At 38.1% G+C, this 26904-nt stretch overlaps 1 protein-coding gene and 1 pseudogene across 1 annotated transcript; both read left to right on the forward strand.

Annotated features, from left to right (window-relative positions):
- Positions 1–6799: 6799 nt before the first annotated feature.
- On the forward strand, positions 6800–9839 carry LOC114543279 (annotated as a pseudogene).
- A 13126-nt stretch (positions 9840–22965) lies between these two features.
- On the forward strand, positions 22966–24510 carry LOC114543286. Its single transcript, XM_028562332.1, has 4 exons — positions 22966–23066; positions 23953–23988; positions 24063–24377; positions 24475–24510. The coding sequence occupies exons 2-4, from the start codon at positions 23953–23955 to the stop codon at positions 24484–24486; spliced, it is 363 nt and encodes a 120-aa protein (XP_028418133.1). The 5' UTR covers positions 22966–23066; the 3' UTR covers positions 24487–24510.
- The last annotated feature ends 2394 nt before the right edge of the window (positions 24511–26904 follow it).

Below are 26904 nucleotides of genomic sequence, written 5' to 3' on the forward strand. Positions count from 1 at the left end.
TAACGCTAGAATGACAGCATTAGTTTTATTTAGTTCTAAATATTTTTGCCTCCAAGCTGAACCTCAAATAAATAAAACTTTTCCAAAACATTTTACAGGCTATATATTTAAAACTTCTATGATCTATCTAAAATAAACAGTCCCTATTTTACGTAGACTGAATGGTTCACGTCCCAGCCAATTGTCTTTAGAATAAACCATGAGAATTTTATCAAGTTACCTTTATTATTTTTCGAATTATCGTGCACGAAAGTAAAGGGAATGACAATTTTAGTTTGCTAAGAAAAACTAAAAAAGTTTTTCATTAATTATACAGAACAATGAAACAAGCTAATCGACTCCTTAAATTTTTAAAACAGGGTAAATCTACATTTTCAATGACCAACACCACCTTAATGAAATCTGCCAATTCTAGAGAGAGCATTTAATAGAGAGAGGCATTTATATCATTAGCACCACCATATTTTGAAGAAGTGAAAATACCACTAAGACTAAATATCAATAATTTGTGATGCCATTCTAATACATACAGCATCAAGTGTTAGTTAATGCAGTTTGTGCATGCAAACTTAAAAAGTCTCCCATGTGTTTCAAAGTCGCAATTTAGGGCATGTGCCTATTGCAAAAATTTCCTCATTGTCAAAGTTTGTGCAAACTGTTTGTGAATGTTTCCAAAACAAAACAATTAAATTACAAATTAAAATTGAACATTATAACCATGACACTCTGAAACACACAACCACACTAGGGACATTAAACATTACTGGGACGATTAAGTTCAAAATGGAAAACAAAATCATCTATTTATTGAACAACTGAGCTGAAATATTTCGATGTAAATAGTTTAATTGTCAATAGAAGTACATATTTAATGCGTAAGATGCAGGTACATTCATTCACAAGATCTGTTAGAGTACTTTTAAACTTGGGTTATCCACCGTTTAAGCTAAACGCCTTTCGAACAACCGGCCCCTGGTGTTTTGATTCGGAAGAGGCATTTATTAGACATAGATGCCTAATGCAAACATATGTTGAAGAGAGTAGTTTCAGACGTTTATAGGATAGAGACCGTTCATTGCATCATTTATGAGTGCAATCAAATCGAGTCCGTAAAATGCTGTAATACTATGACACAAGTTACTCAATATTCAATAACCTATCAAGCTCATTTGAAATAATACAAAGGAAAAGGAAAGCCCAAACGAAAATCATATTTGATTATATTTATGTAAGAAACTCACCGTAAATGACTGAAGTACGTTTTCAAGGAGGGACTTTGTTATCCACCATGTTACAAATGAATTTGTTTGGATGCTTCCTTCTAAAAAGGCAACATATACCAACTGCAGTTAATAAACACATACATCTTTAGCAACACTTGTTCAGTTCTAGGCAGACAATTTTTGATGCACAATTTTAAAATTAATAAATATACCTTGTTATTCTGTGAGCTGATAAAACCCTGATCTCATTTACAATCTATAAGATATCAAAAGTTGAAAAGTTTTACTCATTTGTAAAAGTTATAAGTAATGAGATGATAAAAGGCGAACATGCAGAAGGTGGGTTAATAGTTCACATATTTCCACGCAATATTTGTCCATTACTAGCTGGTAGTCATCACAGTAAACCATCAATTATGAGTAAAAGCAATCAGCTGTTATCCTTCCACATGTTAAATTCCACTTATTCGAATTCGAATAAGCTTTATATCGCTTAAGATTGCACTTAAAGAATAAAGCAAGGAGACGGGAAAATTTTCAATACCTTTTCCGAGCTTGTAGCGCCAACATATTACGATCTTTTTGCAAGAAAAACATTTCTTGATTGACCACCATATTGAATAGATCGAGAGAGAAGCTCATCGTGAACTGAGCATGTGTTAGGTTCAGCATAAATTATTATGTCATAGATACGATTACGTAAACTTCATTTGCATATATTGATTAGACTGATCGTAAATTAAAAAGGAAGACAAAAGAGGTTGCTACCACAACCCGGGGGCGCTTTGGGGTAGAAAAACAAACCCCCACCGCGCCCCCAATTGAGGTAGAAGAGAGGAGAGTTTTTAGAAAGATCCCGAAGGATCTCCAACGATACCGCCGTAGGCAGTAGCAGAGAGAAGACAGTCACATCATTCTATTTATACAAATTAACTATATACATATTTAAAAGAATTCTAAATAAAACTAGATCAAAATTAACTATTCTAATCACCATGCATTTTCCAATGGGCTGTTTAAACTCTTCGAAAGTCATAATGATTGTTGTTCTTCCTAATTTTTATAGAAAAGGAGTACTTCGCACGTAAAGTTAAAGTATAAGAAATTTTAAAAAACCTCTGCAATCATAACATTTAGTCCAAAATCGTCTACCACTTCAAGTTCTTTTCTATAGAAAGGTGATCTAGATCCCCTTACACTCGCATGTACCGATCTTAGAATATCGAAAGAGATTCTGGTTCTCAACCAAGCTATGACAACTGCATAACGTTCATGGTCTCTTTCTGCTAATTTCTGCGCCAGCTGACTAAGAAAATTGTGGCATTCAGACCCCATTCCGCCATTGGTTCTAAAAACAAGTGGGGTAAAGGAGCCCATTTCAACATCTAAAACTCTCTGTTGGTATTTTCTCTTCTTTTCGTTTTCCTTAAAAAAGTTCTGGGTTGGCCAGCCTTGGTTACATCGGGAGTTTATATGCGTTACTCTTACGTCAAAAAATGCAGTAGCTCCACGTAGCCTGAAACCGTCCGCCTTGATGTCCAATCTCGCTTCGGGACTTATATTGGCCGATCTCAAGTCAAATCTCTCATTATCAAGGGGTTGAAGATGAGGCTCAATTTCCACATTCTTACACACTTTATCAAGTTGCGCTGTTAGCAAATTACGGATTCCATCGTGCCTTTGTGCCACGAACCCACCTTTTTTACAAGAGAGGGCATGATTGATGTTAAAGCGATCTCCACACGCACAATGACTTGGTAAATCGTTCAAAGTTAAATTGTATCTCATTTGTAACAAGTCTTTGAGGGCTAGACCTTGATCTTTGAATGGAATCGCATTTAGCCAGGAACTCGCTCCTTTGTCTTGGGATTGCTTTACCAAGAACAGTAGGTCTGGAGAAAGTGTTGCATCAATGTTATCCATTCTTGACTGAATAATTTCCGCTTTGTTTGCTTGCTGCATTCGCTTCAGATCATCTATAGACTGCTCTATCGGTTCCAGATCTTCAATCTGCCGTTTAATTGAATTTACATGTTGATTAGTAAATAATTTTGAGGCTGCATATTGCAAAGGAGCTTCTATTCTCAAATTCGGTACGCCTAATCCCCCTTGAGCTAACGTTAGGGTCACAAGTTCACGAAGTTCACTCGCAAGGGGTTCTTCTTGACCAAAAAATTGTGGTAAGAGAATGTCATTCAATGATTTCAAACTTTGAATCATTATAGCTGTGTTATTTGAGTACCAGGACATAGCTAGAGGATCCCCTTGGGTGGTACCTTCTTGCGACAAAATCTCACCTCCCCCACATATGAATAGCCTGGAGGGGCATCTGTAGGTGTTAATGATGTATATGGACATTCTGTTGCAGGTTATTCAAAGATTGTGCAATGTTACCGCTGTATTCATTTGGTTAAAAGCATTGGTCGCATCAATTAATAGGATTCCATCAGTCCCTTCTTCCTCAAAAACATGGTTCATGGCATGTATTGCTGTCTCGGCCCCAGCACTGTATCCTGCACAAACTTGCAATGGCCCCGCTGCTTCCCTTATCTATGCTCTCAAGAATAAAGTTACTGTCTTACCGATTATTCTTCGCAGCACTTCCCCCACTCCAATTGGTCGAATTCCAGGATGTTTATCTAGTGGAATAAGCCTACAGGATGTGTAGCTTTTTAACAGGGATGGATGGTAAAATAATTTCAACAGATTTTTGGTCATCGTCGATATTTCTTCTCTTAAGATCTTACCTTCGTTACTGAAATTCTTTGAGCATAAAATTCGTCGGTATATGTCTGCGTCCATACCAGACGGTCCAGCTGAGCCCTTAGTTTTAAAAGCTGCGTCATAAATCATCTGCTCATTGATGAGGTCGAAAATATTGGACGCGATTCGATCCACGGGACCATTTAGGAGGCATTCGTCCTCTACATCACTGGCTGCCGGGTGTTTCTCTTTCAAAGCTTCCAAAGTTTCCGGCGAAAGATCTAGTAAACCCGGGAAGCTTTCTTTATCCAGAGATTTAATCGCCGCGCATAGTTTTCCTTGCATTACCTATCTGGCGAAAACTCTTGAAATATCATTTACTGCGTGGGGTTTTCTTGATGAATGCGATCGCATAAACTTTGTTGACTAATAGAACCCCACATTTTTTCTTTGATTTCAGATGCGATAGCAACCAATTCAGGTAGATTTGGCTTATTATTTGCATTTCCTGTGTCATTATATTTTGGTTCCAGTGGTGTCACAGGGGAACGATTTGGAATGCGAACATTATTGTGCTCTGTGCTAATTTCCGTTGTATGGCTTTGTTCCGATTCCATCAGTCCCAGAGGGGATTTGTAAAGCGCATTCTCCGTGTCCATGCAAATTTCTGCAGCTTTACTGAAAGGCGACGGTACTTGACTCGTTCTCCATACAGCTTGATTTCATTTTGAGCTTAGAGCATTTTCGAAGCTTACATATCTGATGACTTGTTTTTCTATTCAAACAACAATTACACTCGCCACAATTTATTTTCCTCAGGCACGAATCGCAGCTACCACATTTTCTCCTACTTTTCTTAACAACACCTTGCTCTAAATCGACTATATTCCGATCAAGGTTCACACTCCTTTTGCCTCGCTGTCGCATCTTGACCGGCAAAATTTGTTCATGACACTCAACGTTCATTTGATGAAGACCTTCTACATTCGTCGTAACTGGATCGTAATTTTCGATTGTAGAAACATCGGTAATATTTTCTACATCATTTTCTACTAGTTGTATTAAATGTTCAGCCAAATCACAAGAATTTTGGCTGATATTTTTTGAAATCGCAGAGCCCAAAATTTCATGACCGTCTGCCAGAAGTGACGACAAAAAAGAAGGATCAAGAAATGACAACCGAAAACCCTCAGAAGAGAAGAGCACACAACACCACAACATCTCATTAAAAATGTCTAGTATATATGTGACATAGCACAACACACATAAGTGTGTTGATTGTGGGAGTGTTCCACATGGGCACTGAAATCTTAACCATGACCATATTAGTTCACTGCGACTGCGTCGCGTTTTTTGCTATTCTATTTGCGTTTGATCATTTGGCGTTTGGAATAGCATTTAGATTTGTTCAAAAAAAAGCAAAGTGAAAAATGGAAAATTTCGTTTTGGTGGATAGTGTATATATAGCGAACGTACCCGAACGTCCATAACGAGTACGTACATGTCGCAGATGTAGTAAATTACGCGGACCTACAAAACATCCACGTGCTTACATCTTATGTATACTTGTAAACTTTGAATTAATTTTTCATCAAGCCTTGGAATTAAGCCCTTTTTTTCAAGCAGCTAATTACCAAAACTTTCCAACAGTAACACGAAATTCTCCCTCGAAACCCAATAAAAAATAATCTTTTCCTTCGGGTCGTGAAGAAAACATTTTTTTCCCGATGCAAGATTCGAACCACCACCAACTTACAAGTTGCTACACCATTGTCGTTACCCTGCGACTATTCGCCTCTTTCGATACTAAGTGGTGTTTTTTATTTTACTTAAATCTTTTTTTTCAAGAGGCTTTTGAAAAAATTTGTCCGGCATTCCAACCACTACCAAAATAAACACGAGAACACCAAATTCTCCGTTGAAACCCAACAAAAAAGGAATAAGTCTATTTTGACGAATTTTTCAACTGTTCAAAAACTGTCTTAAACTGCTAAAAATGGCTTCGTAAGACTAATATCTTTCATTTTAGAGCATATTTGGTTGCTTTTTGGAACATTGAAAGGTCGTCAATTTTGACTAAAATGGTAAGGCTTACCCCTTACAATTTTGGTCAATTTTGACAAGTTTTTGAGTTTGAGATGGGTGACCACGCTTTGGTTATGATGTCAATTATTTATATAACAAAAGCATGTTTTGGTTATGGTGGGAAAATGTTGGGAAAATGTTGGGAAAATGTTGGGAAAATGTTGGAAAAATGTTGGGGAGATGTTGGGAAAATGTTGGGGAGATGTTGGGAAAATGTTGGGAAAATGTTGGGGAGATGTTGGGAAAATGTTGGGGAGATGTTAGGAAAATGTTGGAAAAATGTTGGAAAAATGTTGGGGAGATGTTGGGGAGATGTTGGGGAAATGTTGGGGAGATGTTGGGGAGATGTTAGGGAGATGTGGGGGAGATGTTGGGAAATTGTTGGGAAAATGTTGGGAAAATGTTAGGAAAATGTTGGGAAAATGTTGGAAAAATGTTGGAAAAATGTTGGAAAAAAGTTGGAAAAAAGTTGGAAAAAAGTTGGGGAAAAGTTGGGGAAAAGTTGGGGAAATAGTGGGGAAATAGTGGGCAAATAGTGGTGTAAAGGTTTGGAAGATATTGGAAGAAAGTGTGAAAAGTTTTGGAAAAAGTGGGCGAAAATATTGGTGAAATTGAGGGGAAAGGTTGGGGAAATGTTGGAGGGAAATTGAGAAAGGAAGGAAAGGGGAGAGGAAGGAAGAAAGGACAGAGAAGGAAGAAAAGGGAGGGGAAGAAGGGAAGAGGGAGGGAAGGAGAAGAGAGGAAGAAGAAGGAGGAGAAGGAAGAGGAGGAGAAAGAGGGGAAGAAAGATGAGGAGAGGAGAGGAGGGGAGAGGGAAGAAGGGGGAAGGAAGGGAAGGGAGGGAGAGGGGGAGAGAGAAGGGTGAGAGAAAGGGGGAGGGGAGAGAGGAAAGAGGGAGGAAAGAGGAAAGAAAGGGAAGGGAAGAAGAGAGAGAAGGAGAAGAAAAGGGGGGAAAGGGGAAGAAAAAGAGGGGAGAAAAAAAGGGAAGGGGAAGAAGAAAAAAGGGGAAAAAGGGAGAAAAAAAGAGGAGAGAAGAAAGGGGGGTAAAGAAAAGGGAGAAGAAAAAGAGAGAGAGAAAAAAGGGGAGGGGAGGAAAGGAAAGGGAAAGGGAAGGAGAAAAGCAGAGGGGAAGAGAGAAAAGGAAGGAAAAGGGGGGAAGAAAGAAAAGGAGAGAAGAGGAGAAAGAGAGAAGAGAGGAAGGGAAAAGAGGGGGGAAAAGGAGAGGAGAGGAGGAAAAAAGAAAGAGGAAAGGAAAAGGGGGAGGAGAAGAGGGGAAGAAAGAAGGAGAGGAAAGGGGAAGAGGAGGAGAGGGGGAGAGAAAGAAGGAGAAGGGAGAGGAAGGAGAAGGAGAGGGGAAGAAAAAGGAAGGAGAGGAAAGGAGAAGGAAGGGAGAAGGAAGGAGGAAGGAAAGGAAAAGAAAAGGGAGAAGAGGGAAGAGAGGGGGGGAAGAGGAAAGAAGGGAAGGAAAAAAAGGAGGGGTGGAAAGAAGAGAAAGAGGAGAGAGGGAAAAGAAAGGGAGGAAGAAAAAAGGGGGGAGGAAAAAAAGGAGAAGGAGAAAAGGGAGGAGGGGAAAAAAAGAAAGGAGAGGGAGGGGAAAAAAGGAGGGGGGAGGAGAAGAAAAAAAGAAAGAGGAAAAAAAAAGGGGGAGGAGAAAAAAAGAGATAGGGGAGGAAAGAGAAGAGGGGAGGAGAAGAAAAAAAAGGGGGGAGAAAAAAAAGGGAGGAGAAAAAAAAAGGGGAGAGAAAAAAAAGGGGGAGAAAAAAAAAGGGGAGAAGAAGAAAGGGGAGGAGAGAAAGAAAAGGGGGGGGAAAGAAAGAGGAGAGGAAGGGAGGGGAAAGGGAAAAGGAGGGGGGGGAAAGGGAAGGAAAGAGGAGGGAAAGGGGAAAAGGGAAGAGGAGGGAAAGGAAAGAGGAGGGAAGGGGAAAAAGAGAAGGAGAGGGAAAGGGGAGAAGAGGGAAGAGGAAAAAGGGAAGGGGAAAGAAAGGGAAGAGGAGGGAAGGGGAAAAAGAAAGAAGAGGGAAGGGGGGGAGGAAGGGAAGGAAGGGGAAGAGGGAAGGGGAAAAAGGAAAGGAAAGGGGAAGAGGAGAGAAAAGGGAAGAGGGGGGAAGGGGAGAAAAAAAAGGGGGAAAAAGGGGGGAAGGAGGAGGAGGAAAAGGAAAGGAAAAGAAAAAAAGGGGGAGAAGAAGGGGGAAAAAAAGCAGAGAAAAAGAGGGGGAAAGAGGGGGAGGAAAAAAAGGGAGAGAAGAGAGGAGGAAAAAAAGGGAAAGAAAGAGAGGGAAAGAGAAGAGAGAAAAAAGAAGGGGAGGGAAAAAAGGAAAGAAAAAGGGGGGGAGGAAAGAGGGGAAGAAAAAAAGGAGAGAGAGAGAGGGGAAGAGAAGAGAGGGGAAAAGAAAAGGGGAGAAAAAAGAGAAGAGGAAGGAAAAAAGAGAGGAAGAAGAGGAAGGAAGAAATAAAAGAGAGGGGGAGAAAAGAGGAGAAAAAAAAAGGGGGGGGGAAAGAAAAGAAGAAAGAAAGGGAGAGAAAAAAGAGGGAGAAAAAAAAGGGGGGGGAAAGGGGGGAGAGAAAGGCAAAGGGAAAAGAAAGAGAGGGGGAAAAAAGAGGAAAAGGGAGGAAGAAAAAAAAGGGAAAAAAGAGGGAAAAAGGGAGAGGGAGAAAGAAAAAAATAGGGAAGGGGGAGAGGAGAGAGAAAAGGGGGAGAAAAGGGAGAAAGGAAAAAAATGGGGGGAGGAGAGGAAAAAAAAAGGGGGAAGAAAAAAAAAGGGGAAAGAAAAAAAGAAGAGAAAGAAAAGGGGGGAAGGAAAGAAGGGGAGGAGAGAAAAAAAAGAAGAAAGAGAAAAAAAGGGGGGGAGAAGGGAAGAAAGGGGGAAAGGGAAAGGAAAGAGAAAGAGGATAGAAGGGGGGGGAGAGAGAAGAAAAGGAGGGAGAGAAAGAGGAGGGAGAGGGAGGAGAAAAAGAGAGGAGAAGGAGGAAAAAGGAGGGGAAGGGAGAAGAAGAGGAGAGAGAAGGGGAAAAAAGGAGAAGGGAAAGGAAAGGAAGAGAGAAAGAGGAGAAAGAGAGGGGAAAAGGAGAGGAGGAAAGAGGAAAAGGAAAGGAAGAGGAAGGGGGAGGGAAAAGAAGAGGGAAAGGGGGAGAAGAGAAAGAGAGAGGGGGAAAGAAGGGAAGGGAAAAAGGGGAAAGGGAGGGAAAGGAAAAGGAGGGAGGGGGGAAAGGGGAGGGGGAGGGAAAGGAGAGATGAGGGAAGGAAGAAAAGAGGAGAGGAAGGGAAAGGAGAGAAGAGGGAAGGAAGAAAAGAGGAGAGGAAGAGAAAGGAAAGAAGAGAAAAGGGGGAAAAGGGAGGGAGAAGAAAAGAAAAGAAGAGGGAAGGGAAAAAAGGAAAGGAAAGGGGAAGAAGAGAGAGAAGGGAAGAGGGGGAAGGGGAGAGAGAAAAGAGGGGAGAGAAAAGGAGAGGAAGGGAGGAGGAAGGGAAGGGGAGAAGGAAAAGGAGAAAGAGGAGAGAAGGAAAGGAAAAAGGGAGGGAAAAGAAAGGGAAGGGAAAGGGAGGAGGAAAAGGGAGAGAAAGAAGGGGAGGAAAAAAGGGGAGAAAAAAAGGGGGAGAAAAAAAGGGGAAGAAAAAGGGGAGAAAAAAAAGGGGAGAAAAGAAAAGGGAGAAAAAAACAGGGGAGAAAACAGGAAAAAAAAAGAAAAAAAAGGGGGGAAGGGAAGGGGGAGGGGAAGAGGGGAGGGAAGAGGGGGAGAGGAAGGGAGAGGGGGGAGGAGGGGAGGAAAAAGGAGAGAAGAGAGGAGGAGAGAAAATTACGGGTCTCAGAGGCGAAAAACGGTCAGCCTTAGGGTTGGGGTTTGCCATGGGGTCAAGGGTTTGCCATAGGGTTGGTTTTTTTTCTTTTTCAATTTTTGGGAGTTTAAAAAGATTTCTAGGGACATGAAGGGTTGTTTTTGGCTCCAAAAAATATTTTCTTAATTTTAAACATTTTTTCAGATTTGTTCGAGCAAATTAAAATTTTGGATTTTTTTAGGGTATGGGTTAGGGTTAGGGTTAGTAAAAGCTAAAAATTGAATTACGATTTCAGACGTTTAAAAAGTTTTCTAGGGACATGAAGGGTAGTTTTAGGATAAATATAATATTCTTTTTATTTTAAAAATTTTTTTAGATTTTTTTTAGGGATTTAAAATTTTGGATTTCGTTTAGGGTAAGGGTTAGGGTTAGGGATAGATAAATTTGATTTCTTAAATTTTGAGGGTTTGAAAGGGTTTCTTAGGGTTATAAAGGGATATTTAGGGATAATCAGAGTTTTTTATTGATTATAAAAATTTTTTTAGATTTGTTCGAGAACTTTTTACATTTTTGGTATAACCCTAGGGTTAGGGTTAGGGTTAGGGTTAGGGTTAGGGTTAGGGTTAGGGTTAGGGTTAGGTTAGGGTTAGGGTTAGGGTTAGGTTAGGGTTAGGGTTAGGGTTAGGGTAGGGTTAGGGTTAGGGTTAGGGTTAGGTTAGGTTAGGGTTAGGGTTAGGTTAGGGTTAGGGTTAGGGTTAGGGTTAGGGTTAGGGTTAGGTTAGTTAGGGTTAGGTTAGGGTTAGGGTTAGGGTTAGGGTTAGGGTTAGGGTTAGGGTTAGGGTTAGGGTTAGGGTTAGGGTTAGGGTTAGGGTTAGGGTTAGTTAGGGTTAGGGTTTAGTTAGGTTAGGGTTAGGGTTAGGGTTAGGGTTAGGGTTAGGGTTAGGGTTAGGGTTAGGGTTAGGTTAGGGTTAGGGTTAGGGTTAGGGTTAGGGGTTGGTTAGGGTTAGGGTTAGGGTTAGGGTTAGGGTTAGGGTTGGGTTAGGTTAGGGTTAGGGTTAGGGTTAGGGTTAGGGTTAGGGTTAGGGTTAGGGTTAGGGTTAGGGTTAGGGTTAGGGTTAGGGTTAGGGTTAGGGTTAGGGTTAGGGTTAGGTTAGGGTTAGGGTTAGGGTTAGGGTTAGGGTTAGGGTTAGGGTTAGGGTTAGGGTTAGGGTTAGGGCAGGAGTCAGGTGGTCTTTTGGTGGATAATCCACCAAAGGACCGGTCCTTTGGTGGATCCACATAAGGCGCCAATGTCCTTCGGTGCAGTGGTTTGTCGGCTTCCGCAAGGGTGTGGTCGAACTTTTTGGGCGTGGTCAAGGTATGGGCGTGGTCACGATGATTAAGGATTGCTGCCGCATGGTGTTTTCGGGCGTGGCCCTTCGGCAAGCATCAGTTATTTGAGGTTGAATCGGGGAACTTTTCAGGTAATTTTTTAAGGGCGTGCCAGGGTTCGAACGAAGCCACCCGCTTAGCGTTCGACGGGTTCAATGAAACTTGGGTGTGGTCAAGAGGCGTGGTCACCCAAAATGTGCCACGCCCACTTCCGGTTTGGATAAAAAAGAAGTATTTTATTTTATTTTTTTATTCTATTTTCTTGCTTTTCCTATATTAAATTTGAACAGGGCGGGGCAATTTCCGCGGACAGAGTTGTCCGCCAGGGCTTTCGACGGATTTCGACGAAACTTGGAAGGAGTACTAAGGGTGTGGTAATCCACCTATGACCAAGGCCATTTTCGGTTTCAAGGATTCAAAGTATTTTTTTTATTTTTTCTATCTACTATAAGATTTTACTATAGATTAGTATTAGGGTGGGCGTCGCCAAAAAGTGCGGACAAGTGTATCTCAGAGGGGTTTCGACGGATTTCGACAAAACTTGGGTGGGGTATGTTGGGCGTGGTCACCTACCATGGGCCACGCCCACTTCCGGTTAGAAGCAAATTAAGTATTTTTTTTAATTTTTTAAAAACTTTGGAAAGGTGTATCTCAGGGGGGTTTTTACCAGGACCACCCATATTCCGGGGGGGAATGTGGGCGTTGCCCCCGATTTTTGACCACGCCCACTTCCGGTCACTGGTCCTTGAGTGGATTGAGTTTGGTCCTTTAGTGGACCGCTGGTCCTTTAGTGGAGTTTGGTTGGCCTTTAGTGGATTTAGGTGGTCCTTTTGTGGATTTTTCTGGTCCTTGAGTGGATTATGTATATAAATCGAAAGTGGGTGTGTTCGTGTGTTCAGGAGCACGCCCTAATCACCCCACCCAACTTTGGTTGAAAACGGATAAAATCTTAACGACACATTGCCGTTTAGTGGATTTTGGTGGTCCCTTTGTGGATTTTTCTGGTCCTTAAGTGGATTATGTATTTAAATCGAAGGTGGGTGTGTTCGCGTGTTCAGGACCACGCCCTGATTACCCCACCCAACTTTGGTTGAAAACGGATAAAATCTTAACAACACATGGCCGTTTAGTATATTTTGATGGTCTTGAGTGGATTATGTATTTAGCAACATATATCAGTATAAAAGACTCGAAACCGGATATAGGCGTGTTCACGTGTTCAGGACTACGCCATAATTACCCCACCCAACTTTGGTTGACAACGGATAAAATCTTAACGACACATGGCTGTTTAGTGGATTTTGGCGGTCCTTTTGTGGATTTTTCTGGTCCTTGAGTGGATTATGTATTTAAATCGGAAGTGGGCGTAGTCACGTGTTTATGGCCACGCCCTGACGATTCCCCCCGAGTTTGACGGTATTTCGTTGAAATCAAATTTTTTCCAGACTTTTTTATTAAGGTATTTACCATTACATCACACATGAAATTGAACTTGTGTAAAATATACCGATTTAATATATTTCCGTGAAATTTTTATATGTATTTTCTGATGTGATTTGGAACATTTTATATTTCGAGAAATTTTTTTGAAAACGTTTTTAACTTTGGAAATATGCGGTTTTTCACATATATCAGTGTGTATAACACGAAACTTGAAGTGGGCGTGGTCACTTGTAAAGGACCACGCCCTAATTATCCCACCTATCTTTAGTTGAAAATGGTTGAAATTTTGATGAAATATAATTTCTATAATACAGCTGGTCCTTTTGTGGATTTTACTGGTCCTTTTGTGCATTTGCTGGGCCTTTAGTGGATTTTTCTGGTCCTTTAGTGGATATGTATTTAGACACATATATCAGTCTTAAAAACTCGAAACCGGAAGTGGAAGTGGTCACGTGTTTAGGACCACGCCCTAGTTACCCCGCCCGAGTTTGACAGTATTTCGAGTTTTTTAAACTGATATATGTGTTTAAATACATATCCACTAAAGGACCAGGAAAATCCACTAAAGGACGAGCAAATCCACTTAAGGACCAGGAAAATCCACAAAAGGACTAGCAGGATTATAAACATTATATTTCATCAAGAATTCATCCATTTTCAACCAAACTTCGGTGGGATAATTAGGGCGTATCCCTTAACATGTGACCATGCCCACTTCCGGTTTGGAGTTTTTCCCTCTGATATATGTGAAAAACCGTATATTTTCATAGTTAAAAAATGTTTTAAAAAGCTCGAAACAGGAAGTGGGCGTGGTCACATGTTAAGGACCACGCCCTAATTATCCCACCCAACTTTGGTTGAAAATAGATGAAATCTGGATGAAATATAATCTGTATAATACAGGTAGTCCTTTTGTGGATTTCACTGGTCCTTCGGTGGATTTGGTGGTCCTTGAGTGGATTCATGTTTTAGTGGATTTTTTCAAATTAAATATATTTCCGTGAAATTTTTATATGTATTTTCTGATGTGATTTGCAACATTTTATATTCTAAGAAATTTTTGAGAAAACGTTTTTAAGTATGAAAAAAAGCCATTTTTTAGGTATCTCAGTGGGAAAAACTCGAAACCGGAAGTGGGCGTGGTCAAATGTTAAGGGCCACGCCCTAATTACCCTGCTAAAGTTTCGCGGAATTTCATTGACGTTGAAATATTCTTCGGACTTTTTGATCAAGGTATCTACAAAGAGATCACACCTGAGATTGAAGTTGGTAAAATTTTAGCAATAATTCAGATGGTCCCTTTGTGGATTTTACTGGTCTATTAGTGGATTTAGTGGTCTTTTAGTGGATTTGATGGTCCTTAGTGGAATTTTTTCAAAATATTAAGAATTCAATATATTTTTGTTAATTTTTTTTTATGTGTTTTGTGATGTTATTTTAAACATTTTGTATTCTAAGAAATTTTTCTGAAAACGGTTTTAACTATGAAAATATGCGATTTTTTACATATCTCAGTGTGTATAACACGAAACCGGAAGTGGGCGTTGTCAAATGTTAAGGACCACGCCCTAATTATTCCACCCAACTTTGGTTGGAAATGGATAAAATCTTGATGAGATATAATCTGTATAATTCAGGTTGTCCTTTTGTGCATTTGACTGGTCCTTTGGTGGATTTGCTGGTCCTTTAGTGGATTTTTCTGGTCCTTTAGTGGATATGTATTTAGACACATATATCAGTCTTAAAAACTCGAAACCGGAAGTGGAAGTGGTCACGTGTTTAGGACCACGCCCTAGGTACCCCGCCCGAGTTTGATAGTATTTCGAGTTTTTTAGACTGAGATATGTGTTTAAATACATATCCACTAAAGGACCAGGAAAATCCACTAAAGGACGAGCAAATCCACTTAAGGACCAGGAAAATCCACAAAAGGACTAGCAGGATTATAAACATTATATTTCATCAAGATTTCATCCATTTTCAACCAAACTTCGGTGGGATAATTAGGGCGTATCCCTTAACATGTGACCATGCCCACTTCCGGTTTGGAGTTTTTCCCTCTGATATATGTGAAAAACCGTATATTTTCATAGTTAAAAAATGTTTTAAAAAGCTCGAAACAGGAAGTGGGCGTGGTCACATGTTAAGGACCACGCCCTAATCATCCCACCCAACTTTGGTTGAAAATGGATAAAATCTGGATGAAATATAATCTGTATAATACAGGTAGTCCTTTTGTGGATTTCACTGGTCCTTCGGTGGATTTGGTGGTCCTTGAGTGGATTCATGTTTTAGTGGATTTTTTCAAATTAAATATATTTCCGTGAAATTTTTATATGTATTTTCTGATGTGATTTGCAACATTTTATATTCTAAGAAATTTTTGAGAAAACGTTTTTAAGTATGAAAAAAAGCCATTTTTTAGGTATCTCAGTGGGAAAAACTCGAAACCGGAAGTGGGCGTGGTCAAATGTTAAGGGCCACGCCCTAATTACCCTGCTAAAGTTTCGCGGAATTTCATTGACGTTGAAATATTCTTCGGACTTTTTGATCAAGGTCTCTACAAGAGATCACACCTGAGATTGAAGTTGGGTAAAATTTTAGCAATAATTCAGATGGTCCCTTTGTGGATTTTACTGGTCTATTAGTGGATTTAGTGGTCTTTTAGTGGATTTGATGGTCCTTCAGTGGAATTTTTTCAAAATATTAAGAATTCAATATATTTTTGTTAATTTTTTTTTATGTGTTTTGTGATGTTATTTTAAACATTTTGTATTCTAAGAAATTTTTCTGAAAACGGTTTTAACTATGAAAATATGCGATTTTTTACATATCTCAGTGTGTATAACACGAAACCGGAAGTGGGCGTTGTCAAATGTTTAGGACCACGCCCTAATTATTCCACCCAACTTTGGTTGGAAATGGATAAAATCTTGATGAGATATAATCTGTATAATTCAGGTTGTCCTTTTGTGCATTTGACTGGTCCTTTGGTGGATTTGCTGGTCCTTTAGTGGATTTTTCTGGTCCTTTAGTGGATATGTATTTAGACACATATATCAGTCTTAAAAACTCGAAACCGGAAGTGGAAGTGGTCACGTGTTTAGGACCACGCCCTAGGTACCCCGCCCGAGTTTGATAGTATTTCGAGTTTTTTAGACTGAGATATGTGTTTAAATACATATCCACTAAAGGACCAGGAAAATCCACTAAAGGACGAGCAAATCCACTTAAGGACCAGGAAAATCCACAAAAGGACTAGCAGGATTATAAACATTATATTTCATCAAGATTTCATCCATTTTCAACCAAACTTCGGTGGGATAATTAGGGCGTATCCCTTAACATGTGACCATGCCCACTTCCGGTTTGGAGTTTTTCCCTCTGATATATGTGAAAAACCGTATATTTTCATAGTTAAAAAATGTTTTAAAAAGCTCGAAACAGGAAGTGGGCGTGGTCACATGTTAAGGACCACGCCCTAATTATCCCACCCAACTTTGGTTGAAAATGGATAAATCTGGATGAAATATAATCTGTATAATACAGGTAGTCCTTTTGTGGATTTCACTGGTCCTTCGGTGGATTTGGTGGTCCTTGAGTGGATTCATGTTTTAGTGGATTTTTTCAAATTAAATATATTTCCGTGAAATTTTTATATGTATTTTCTGATGTGATTTGCAACATTTTATATTCTAAGAAATTTTTGAGAAAACGTTTTTAAGTATGAAAAAAAGCCATTTTTTAGGTATCTCAGTGGGAAAAACTCGAAACCGGAAGTGGGCGTGGTCAAATGTTAAGGGCCACGCCCTAATTACCCTGCTAAAGTTTCGCGGAATTTCATTGACGTTGAAATATTCTTCGGACTTTTTGATCAAGGTATCTACAAAGAGATCACACCTGAGATTGAAGTTGGGTAAAATTTTAGCAATAATTCAGATGGTCCCTTTGTGGATTTTACTGGTCTATTAGTGGATTTAGTGGTCTTTTAGTGGATTTGATGGTCCTTCAGTGGAATTTTTTCAAAATATTAAGAATTCAATATATTTTTGTTAATTTTTTTTATGTGTTTTGTGATGTTATTTTAAACATTTTGTATTCTAAGAAATTTTTCTGAAAACGGTTTTAACTATGAAAATATGCGATTTTTTACATATCTCAGTGTGTATAACACGAAACCGGAAGTGGGCGTTGTCAAATGTTAGGACCACGCCCTAATTATTCCACCCAACTTTGGTTGGAAATGGATAAAATCTTGATGAGATATAATCTGTATAATTCAGGTTGTCCTTTTGTGCATTTGACTGGTCCTTTGGTGGATTTGCTGGTCCTTTAGTGGATTTTTCTGGTCCTTTAGTGGATATGTATTTAGACACATATATCAGTCTTAAAAACTCGAAACCGGAAGTGGAAGTGGTCACGTGTTTAGGACCACGCCCTAGGTACCCCGCCCGAGTTTGATAGTATTTCGAGTTTTTTAGACTGAGATATGTGTTTAAATACATATCCACTAAAGGACCAGAAAATCCACTAAAGGACGAGCAAATCCACTTAAGGACCAGGAAAATCCACAAAAGGACTAGCAGGATTATAAACATTATATTTCATCAAGATTTCATCCATTTTCAACCAAACTTCGGTGGGATAATTAGGGCGTATCCCTTAACATGTGACCATGCCCACTTCCGGTTTGGAGTTTTTCCCTCTGATATATGTGAAAAACCGTATATTTTCATAGTTAAAAAATGTTTTAAAAAGCTCGAAACAGGAAGTGGGCGTGGTCACATGTTAAGGACCACGCCCTAATCATCCCACCCAACTTTGGTTGAAAATGGATAAATCTGGATGAAATATAATCTGTATAATACAGGTAGTCCTTTTGTGGATTTCACTGGTCCTTCGGTGGATTTGGTGGTCCTTGAGTGGATTCATGTTTTAGTGGATTTTTTCAAATTAAATATATTTCCGTGAAATTTTTATATGTATTTTCTGATGTGATTTGCAACATTTTATATTCTAAGAAATTTTTGAGAAAACGTTTTTAAGTATGAAAAAAAGCCATTTTTTAGGTATCTCAGTGGGAAAAACTCGAAACCGGAAGTGGGCGTGGTCAAATGTTAAGGGCCACGCCCTAATTACCCTGCTAAAGTTTCGCGGAATTTCATTGACGTTGAAATATTCTTCGGACTTTTTGATCAAGGTCTCTACAAGAGATCACACCTGAGATTGAAGTTGGGTAAAATTTTAGCAATAATTCAGATGGTCCCTTTGTGGATTTTACTGGTCTATTAGTGGATTTAGTGGTCTTTTAGTGGATTTGATGGTCCTTCAGTGGAATTTTTTCAAAATATTAAGAATTCAATATATTTTTGTTAATTTTTTTTTGTGTTTTGTGATGTTATTTTAAACATTTTGTATTCTAAGAAATTTTTCTGAAAACGGTTTTAACTATGAAAATATGCGATTTTTTACATATCTCAGTGTGTATAACACGAAACCGGAAGTGGGCGTTGTCAAATGTTTAGGACCACGCCCTAATTATTCCACCCAACTTTGGTTGGAAATGGATAAAATCTTGATGAGATATAATCTGTATAATTCAGGTTGTCCTTTTGTGCATTTGACTGGTCCTTTGGTGGATTTGCTGGTCCTTTAGTGGATTTTTCTGGTCCTTTAGTGGATATGTATTTAGACACATATATCAGTCTTAAAAACTCGAAACCGGAAGTGGAAGTGGTCACGTGTTTAGGACCACGCCCTAGGTACCCCGCCCGAGTTTGATAGTATTTCGAGTTTTTTAGACTGAGATATGTGTTTAAATACATATCCACTAAAGGACCAGGAAAATCCACTAAAGGACGAGCAAATCCACTTAAGGACCAGGAAAATCCACAAAAGGACTAGCAGGATTATAAACATTATATTTCATCAAGATTTCATCCATTTTCAACCAAACTTCGGTGGGATAATTAGGGCGTATCCCTTAACATGTGACCATGCCCACTTCCGGTTTGGAGTTTTTCCCTCTGATATATGTGAAAAACCGTATATTTTCATAGTTAAAAAATGTTTTAAAAAGCTCGAAACAGGAAGTGGGCGTGGTCACATGTTAAGGACCACGCCCTAATTATCCCACCCAACTTTGGTTGAAAATGGATAAATCTGGATGAAATATAATCTGTATAATACAGGTAGTCCTTTTGTGGATTTCACTGGTCCTTCGGTGGATTTGGTGGTCCTTGAGTGGATTCATGTTTTAGTGGATTTTTTCAAATTAAATATATTTCCGTGAAATTTTTATATGTATTTTCTGATGTGATTTGCAACATTTTATATTCTAAGAAATTTTTGAGAAAACGTTTTTAAGTATGAAAAAAAGCCATTTTTTAGGTATCTCAGTGGGAAAAACTCGAAACCGGAAGTGGGCGTGGTCAAATGTTAAGGGCCACGCCCTAATTACCCTGCTAAAGTTTCGCGGAATTTCATTGACGTTGAAATATTCTTCGGACTTTTTGATCAAGGTCTCTACATAGAGATCACACCTGAGATTGAAGTTGGGTAAAATTTTAGCAATAATTCAGATGGTCCCTTTGTGGATTTTACTGGTCTATTAGTGGATTTAGTGGTCTTTTAGTGGATTTGATGGTCCTTCAGTGGAATTTTTTCAAAATATTAAGAATTCAATATATTTTGTTAATTTTTTTTTATGTGTTTTGTGATGTTATTTTAAACATTTTGTATTCTAAGAAATTTTTCTGAAAACGGTTTTAACTATGAAAATATGCGATTTTTTACATATCTCAGTGTGTATAACACGAAACCGGAAGTGGGTTGTCAAATGTTAGGACCACGCCCTAATTATTCCACCCAACTTTGGTTGGAAATGGATAAAATCTTGATGAGATATAATCTGTATAATTCAGGTTGTCCTTTTGTGCATTTGACTGGTCCTTTGGTGGATTTGCTGGTCCTTTAGTGGATTTTTCTGGTCCTTTAGTGGATATGTATTTAGACACATATATCAGTCTTAAAAACTCGAAACCGGAAGTGGAAGTGGTCACGTGTTTAGGACCACGCCCTAGGTACCCCGCCCGAGTTTGATAGTATTTCGAGTTTTTTAGACTGAGATATGTGTTTAAATACATATCCACTAAAGGACCAGGAAAATCCACTAAAGGACGAGCAAATCCACTTAAGGACCAGGAAAATCCACAAAAGGACTAGCAGGATTATAAACATTATATTTCATCAAGATTTCATCCATTTTCAACCAAACTTCGGTGGGATAATTAGGGCGTATCCCTTAACATGTGACCATGCCCACTTCCGGTTTGGAGTTTTTCCCTCTGATATATGTGAAAAACCGTATATTTTCATAGTTAAAAAATGTTTTAAAAAGCTCGAAACAGGAAGTGGGCGTGGTCACATGTTAAGGACCACGCCCTAATCATCCCACCCAACTTTGGTTGAAAATGGATAAAATCTGGATGAAATAATCTGTATAATACAGGTAGTCCTTTTGTGGATTTCACTGGTCCTTCGGTGGATTTGGTGGTCCTTGAGTGGATTCATGTTTTAGTGGATTTTTTCAAATTAAATATATTTCCGTGAAATTTTTATATGTATTTTCTGATGTGATTTGCAACATTTATATTCTAAGAAATTTTTGAGAAAACGTTTTTAAGTATGAAAAAAAGCCATTTTTTAGGTATCTCAGTGGGAAAAACTCGAAACCGGAAGTGGGCGTGGTCAAATGTTAAGGGCCACGCCCTAATTACCCTGCTAAAGTTTCGCGGAATTTCATTGACGTTGAAATATTCTTCGGACTTTTTGATCAAGGTCTACAAGAGATCACACCTGAGATTGAAGTTGGGTAAAATTTTAGCAATAATTCAGATGGTCCCTTTGTGGATTTTACTGGTCTATTAGTGGATTTAGTGGTCTTTTAGTGGATTTGATGGTCCTTCAGTGGAATTTTTTCAAAATATTAAGAATTCAATATATTTTTGTTAATTTTTTTTTATGTGTTTTGTGATGTTATTTTAAACATTTTGTATTCTAAGAAATTTTTCTGAAAACGGTTTTAACTATAAAATATGCGATTTTTTACATATCTCAGTGTGTATAACACGAAACCAGAAGTGGGCGTTGTCAAATGTTAAGGACCACGCCCTAATTATTCCACCCAACTTTGGTTGGAAATGGATAAAATCTTGATGAGATATAATCTGTATAATTCAGGTTGTCCTTTTGTGCATTTGACTGGTCCTTTGGTGGATTTGCTGGTCCTTTAGTGGATTTTTCTGGTCCTTTAGTGGATATGTATTTAGACACATATATCAGTCTTAAAAACTCGAAACCGGAAGTGGAAGTGGTCACGTGTTTAGGACCACGCCCTAGGTACCCGCCCGAGTTTGATAGTATTTCGAGTTTTTTAGACTGAGATATGTGTTTAAATACATATCCACTAAAGGACCAGGAAAATCCACTAAAGGACGAGCAAATCCACTTAAGGACCAGGAAAATCCACAAAAGGACTAGCAGGATTATAAACATTATATTTCATCAAGATTTCATCCATTTTCAACCAAACTTCGGTGGGATAATTAGGGCGTATCCCTTAACATGTGACCATGCCCACTTCCGGTTTGGAGTTTTTCCCTCTGATATATGTGAAAAACCGTATATTTTCATAGTTAAAAAATGTTTTAAAAAGCTCGAAACAGGAAGTGGGCGTGGTCACATGTTAAGGACCACGCCCTAATTATCCCACCCAACTTTGGTTAGAAATGGATGAAATCTGGATGAAATATATTCTATTTAATACAGGTTGTCCTTTGGTGCATTTGACTCGTCCTTTTGTGGATTTGGTGGTCCTTCTGCGGATTCTGGTCTCCTAGTGGATTTTTTAAAATTAAATATGTTTCTGTGAAATTTTTTTAAAAAATATGCATTGTACAGCTATGTATGGGCTATCAAAAGATTGGTCTCACAGAGAGGAATCCAACTAGAGATATTAGGGAAAATGTCTCCAAAAAAGGTCATTTTGAGATAATTAAATAACACTCAGAATTTCAATTGTTAAAAGAGAAATATGCTATGTACAGCTATGTAAAAGCTATCAAAAGATTCCTCTCACCAAGATGAATCTAATGATACCACTTTCATTGCAAGGGAGTGAATACAACTGGAGATATTAGTGGAAATGTGTATACTATAACTAATTATCCAAACCACTCAAATTCAAAATTTTTAAAAACGAAATATGCATTGTACAGCTATGTATGAGGTATCAAAAGATTCATCTCACTTAGACAAATCTAATGATAGCACTGTCATTGCAGGTGCATGTATAGAACTAGAGATACTAGGGAAAATGTCTCCAAAATAGGTCATTTTGAGATAATTAAATAACACTCAGAATTTCAATTGTTAAAAGAGAAATATGCTATGTACAGCTATGTAAAAGCTATCAAAAGATTCCTCTCACCAAGATGAATCTAATGATACCACTTTCATTGCAAGGGAGTGAATACAACTGGAGATATTAGTGGAAATGTGTATACTATAACTAATTATCCAAACCACTCAAATTCAAAATTTTTAAAAACGAAATATGCATTGTACAGCTATGTATGAGGTATCAAAAGATTCATCTCACTTAGACAAATCTAATGATAGCACTGTCATTGCAGGTGCATGTATAGAACTAGAGATATTAGGGAAAATGTCTCCAAAATAGGTCATTTTGAGATAATTAAATAACACTCAGAATTTCAATTGTTAAAAGAGAAATATGCTATGTACAGCTATGTAAAAGCTATCAAAAGATTCCTCTCACCAAGATCAATCTAATGATACCACTTTCATTGCAAGGGAGTGAATACAACTGGAGATATTAGTGGAAATGTGTATACTATAACTAATTATCCAATACCACTCAAATTCAAAATTTTTAAAAACGAAATATGCATTGTACAGCTATGTATGAGGTATCAAAAGATTCATCTCTCTTAGACAAATCTAATGATAGCACTGTCATTGCAGGTGCATGTATAGAACTAGAGATATTAAAGAAAATGTTTCCAAAATAGGTCATTTTGAGATAATTAAATAACACTCAGAATTTCAATTGTTAAAAGAGAAATATGCTATGTAAAGCTTTGTAAGAGCTATCAAAAGATTCCTCTCACCAAGACGAATCTAACGATATGAATTTCATTGCATGGGAGTGTCTAGAACTTGAGTTATTGGTCAAAATGTCCAAAATTTCATTTTTTAATATTAAGGATTTTTGTTTCTAAGTGGAAAATGTCATGCTGGTGTATGCAATATTTAGACAATAGTGAAAGTTCGTTTCGAGGAAGAAGGTTGCATTGTATTGTTCTCAAGAAATTGTCGCAAATTTGTCGTTTTAATTGCTTGTGTGGGCCTTAAAGTCATTCATATCGAAGGATAGACCTCTTAAGGTGTGTATGATAATGTTTTTATTTAAATTTAACGTGCAATTTGTTTAATATTTGCAATATTGTTGGCGAAATTGTGAAAGTGAAATATTACAAAATAGTTGTCAATCAAATCATCACCCACTGATCTCATTAACAAGCCTGGACCTCCTTCCCTGGTCCTTGAGTGGATTTCTATTATTAATGGGGCGTTTACGTCGGACAGTGATATCTCAGAGCGCTTAGTAAGGATTTCAACCAAACTTAGGTGGGGGATGTAGGGCGTGGTCACCCCCCACGGGTTACGCCCACGTCCAGTTAGAAGCTAATTAAGTATTTTTTTTTATTTTTTTAAAACTTTGGAAGGGTGTATCTCAGGGGGGATTTTACCAACTCCACCCATATTCCGGGGGGGGGATGTGGGCGTGGTCATCGATTTTTTGCCACGCCCACTTCCGGTCGGTGGTCCTTCAGTGGATTTAGTCTGGTCCGTTTGTGGATTTTTGTGGTCTTTTAGTGGATTTTAGTGGGCCTTTAGTGGATTATGTATTTAACAACATATATAAGTATAAAAGACTTGAAACTGGAAGTGGGTGTGGTCACTTGTTTAGGACTGCACCCTAATGACCCCACCTAACTTTGATTGAAAACGGATAAAATCTTAACGACACAAGGCCGTTTAGTGGATTTTTGTGGTCCTTTGGTGGATTTTAGTGGTCCTTTGGTGGATCATGTATTTAGTGACAACTGCAGACTGCAATTTCTCAGGGCAGTTTCAACGGATTTCAACAAAACTTGGATGGGGCACTTAGGGCATGGTCACCCACCAGGGGCATGCTCATTCTCTGTTAGAGCCTTCCACCAATAATCAGGCTCTTATTAAATATTTTTTATGATTTATCCCCTACAGATGGACAAAAAAGGATTAGACCTGCCCCTGGACAAGGTAGGAAGAGAATGAAATGTTAGCTCACTTGCATGGTGGAGAACAATATGAAATATAAAACCCTTTAACTTTAGAAAGAAAAAATGGAAAAAGAGGTGTATTCTAGCAAAGATGAGGATGATAGTGATACTGATAGCGAGGGAACTTTTGTGTTCGAAAAGATTGAGGGGGACAGAACACAAAAGGCCCGCAATGATGAAATTGACGAGAAGATACCCTCAAGCCAGCGACCAAGGGCAGAGTCTCCAGTTAACAGTGATGAGGAGATACCCTCAAGCCAGCGACCAAGGGCAAAGTCCCCAGTTAACAGTGATGAGGAGATACCCTCAGGCCAGCGACCAAGGGCAGAGTCCCCTCATAAAGGGACTAAGAGGACACACAAAACAAAGGTAAGTTCTGTTTTTACAATGGAGATATATAGGAATAAGCTGATATTCTGTTTAACTGCTTATTCCATTTCACTCACTAGACTCACAATTTTTCTAGATTAACAGATAAAGAAGCATGCAAGTAAAAAGCCAAGAAGCCTTGAGCCTTCGCTGAAGGTAAGATATTCAAATTTAAGGTGCAAGTGCAGCTAAAAGTTCTGGGTCATCATCAAAAGAAAAATATTTGATATTTATGTTAATTTATTGCTATCCTGTCTCAAAATTTTCATTCTTTCTCATTTGACACAGGACATCAAAAATAGCTTATCCATCATGACAACAACCCCAAGATTAGATTTTAAACTTTGATATTGTTGTAAATATGTAAATGTGGTCCTTTAGTGGAATTTTTCAAGATATTAAGAAATAAATATATTTCTGTGAAATTTTTGTATGTGTTTTCTGATGTGATTTTAAACATTTTATATTCTAAGAATTTTTTTTGAAAATATTTTTCAACCCTTTAAACACGAATTTTTTACATATCCCAGTGTCTAAAACTCGAAACCGGTAGTGGGCATGTTCAAATGTCAAGGACCATGCCCTCATTATTCCACCAAACTTTGGTTGAAAATGGATGAAATTTTGATGAAATATAAACTGTATAATACAGGTGGTCCATTCGTGGATTTCACTGGTCCTTGTGTGGATTTGGTGGTCTTTCTGTGGATTCTGGTCCTTCAGTGGATTTTTTTTTAAACTCAATATCTTTCCGTAAAATTTTTATATGTATTTTGCGATGTGATTTGCAACATTTTATATTCTCAGAAATTTTTCAGAAAACGTTTTTAACTATGAAAATATGCCGTTTTTAAGTTATCTCTCCAAAAACTCGAAACCAAAAGTGGGCGTAGTCACATGTTAAGGATCACACCCTTATTACCCCACCCAAGTTTCGTTGAAAATAGATGAAATCTGGATGAAATATATTCTATTTATTAAAGGTTGTCCTTTTGTGCATTTGACTTGTCCTTTTGTGGATTCTGGTCTCCTGGTGGATTTTTTAAAATTAAATATATTTCTGTGAAATTTTTATATGTATTTTCTGATGTGATTTGCAACATTTTATATTCTAGGAAATTTTTGAGAAAACGTTTTTAAGTATGAAAAAAAGCCATTTTTTAGATATCTCAGTGGGAAAAACTCGAAACAGGAAGTGGGCGTGGTCACATGTTAAGGACCACGCCCTAATTATCCCACCCAACTTTGGTTGAAAATGGATGAAATCTATATGAAATAGAATCTGTAGAATACAGGTAGTCCTTTTGTGGATTTCACTGGTCCTTTGGTGGATTTGGTGGTCCTTTAGTGGATTCATGTTTTAGTGGATTTTTTCAAATTAAATATATTTCCCTGAAATTTTTATATGTATTTTCTGATGTGATTTGCAACATTTTATATTCTAAGAAATTTTTGAGAAAACGTTTTTAAGTATGAAAAAAAGCCATTTTTAGGTATCTCAGTGAAAAAACTCGAAACCGGAAGTGGGCGTGGTCACATGTTAAGGGCCACGCCCTAATTACCGTGCTAAAGTTTCGCGGAATTTGATTGACGTTGAAATATTCTTCCGACTTTTTGATCAAGGTATCTACAAAGGGATCACACCTAAGATTGAAGTTGGTAAATTTTAGCAATATTTCAGATGGTCCCTTTGTGGATTTTACTGGTCTATTAGTGGATTTAGTGGTCTTTTAGTGGATTTGATGGTCCTTCAGTGGAATTTTTTTAAAATATTAAGAATTCAATATATTTTTGTTAATTTTTTTTTATGTGTTTTGTTATGTTATTTTAAACATTTTGTATTCTAAGAAATTTTTCTGAAAACGGTTTTAACTATAAAAATATGCGATTTTTTACATATCTCAGTGTGTATAACACGAAACCGGAAGTGGGCGTTGTCAAATGTTTAGGACCACGCCCTAATTATTCCACCCAACTTTGGTTGGAAATGGATAAAATCTTGATGAGATATAATCTGTATAATTCAGGTGGTTCTTTTGTGGAATTGACTGGGCCTTTGGTGGATTTGCTGGTTCTTCAGTGGATTTTTCTGGTCCTTTAGTGGATATGTATTTAGACACATATATCAGTCTTAAAAACTCGAAACCGGAAGTGGAAAAGGTCACGTGTTTAGGACCACGCCCTAGTTACCCCGCCTGAGTTTGACAGTATTTCGAGTTTTTTAAACTGATATATGTGTTTAAATACATATCTACTAAAGGACCAGAAAAATCCACTAAAGGACGAGCAAATCCACTTAAGGACCAGGAAAATCCACAAAAGGACTAGCAGGATTATAAACATTATATTTCATCAAGATTTCATCCATTTTCAACCAAACTTTGGTGGGATAATTAGGGCGTCGGCTTTAACATGTGACCATGCCCACTTCCGGTTTGGAGTTTTTCCCTTTGATATATGTGAAAAACCGTATATTTTCATAGTTAAAAAATGTTTTAAAAAGCTCGAAACAGGAAGTGGGCGTGGT

The sequence above is a fragment of the Dendronephthya gigantea genome, unplaced genomic scaffold (genome assembly GCF_004324835.1).
Source record: "Dendronephthya gigantea isolate DGI-Jeju-01 unplaced genomic scaffold, DenGig_1.0 000432F, whole genome shotgun sequence".
In the NCBI taxonomy this organism is placed as follows: Eukaryota; Metazoa; Cnidaria; class Anthozoa; order Malacalcyonacea; family Nephtheidae; genus Dendronephthya; species Dendronephthya gigantea.

Coding starts and splice junctions, on each gene's coding strand:
- LOC114543286 (XM_028562332.1), top strand. CDS start 23,953: ATGGACAAAAAAGGATTAGACCTGCCCCTGGACAAG. Junction 23,989..24,062: donor TAGACCTGCCCCTGGACAAG/GTAGGAAGAGAA, acceptor CTTTAACTTTAG/AAAGAAAAAATGGAAAAAGA.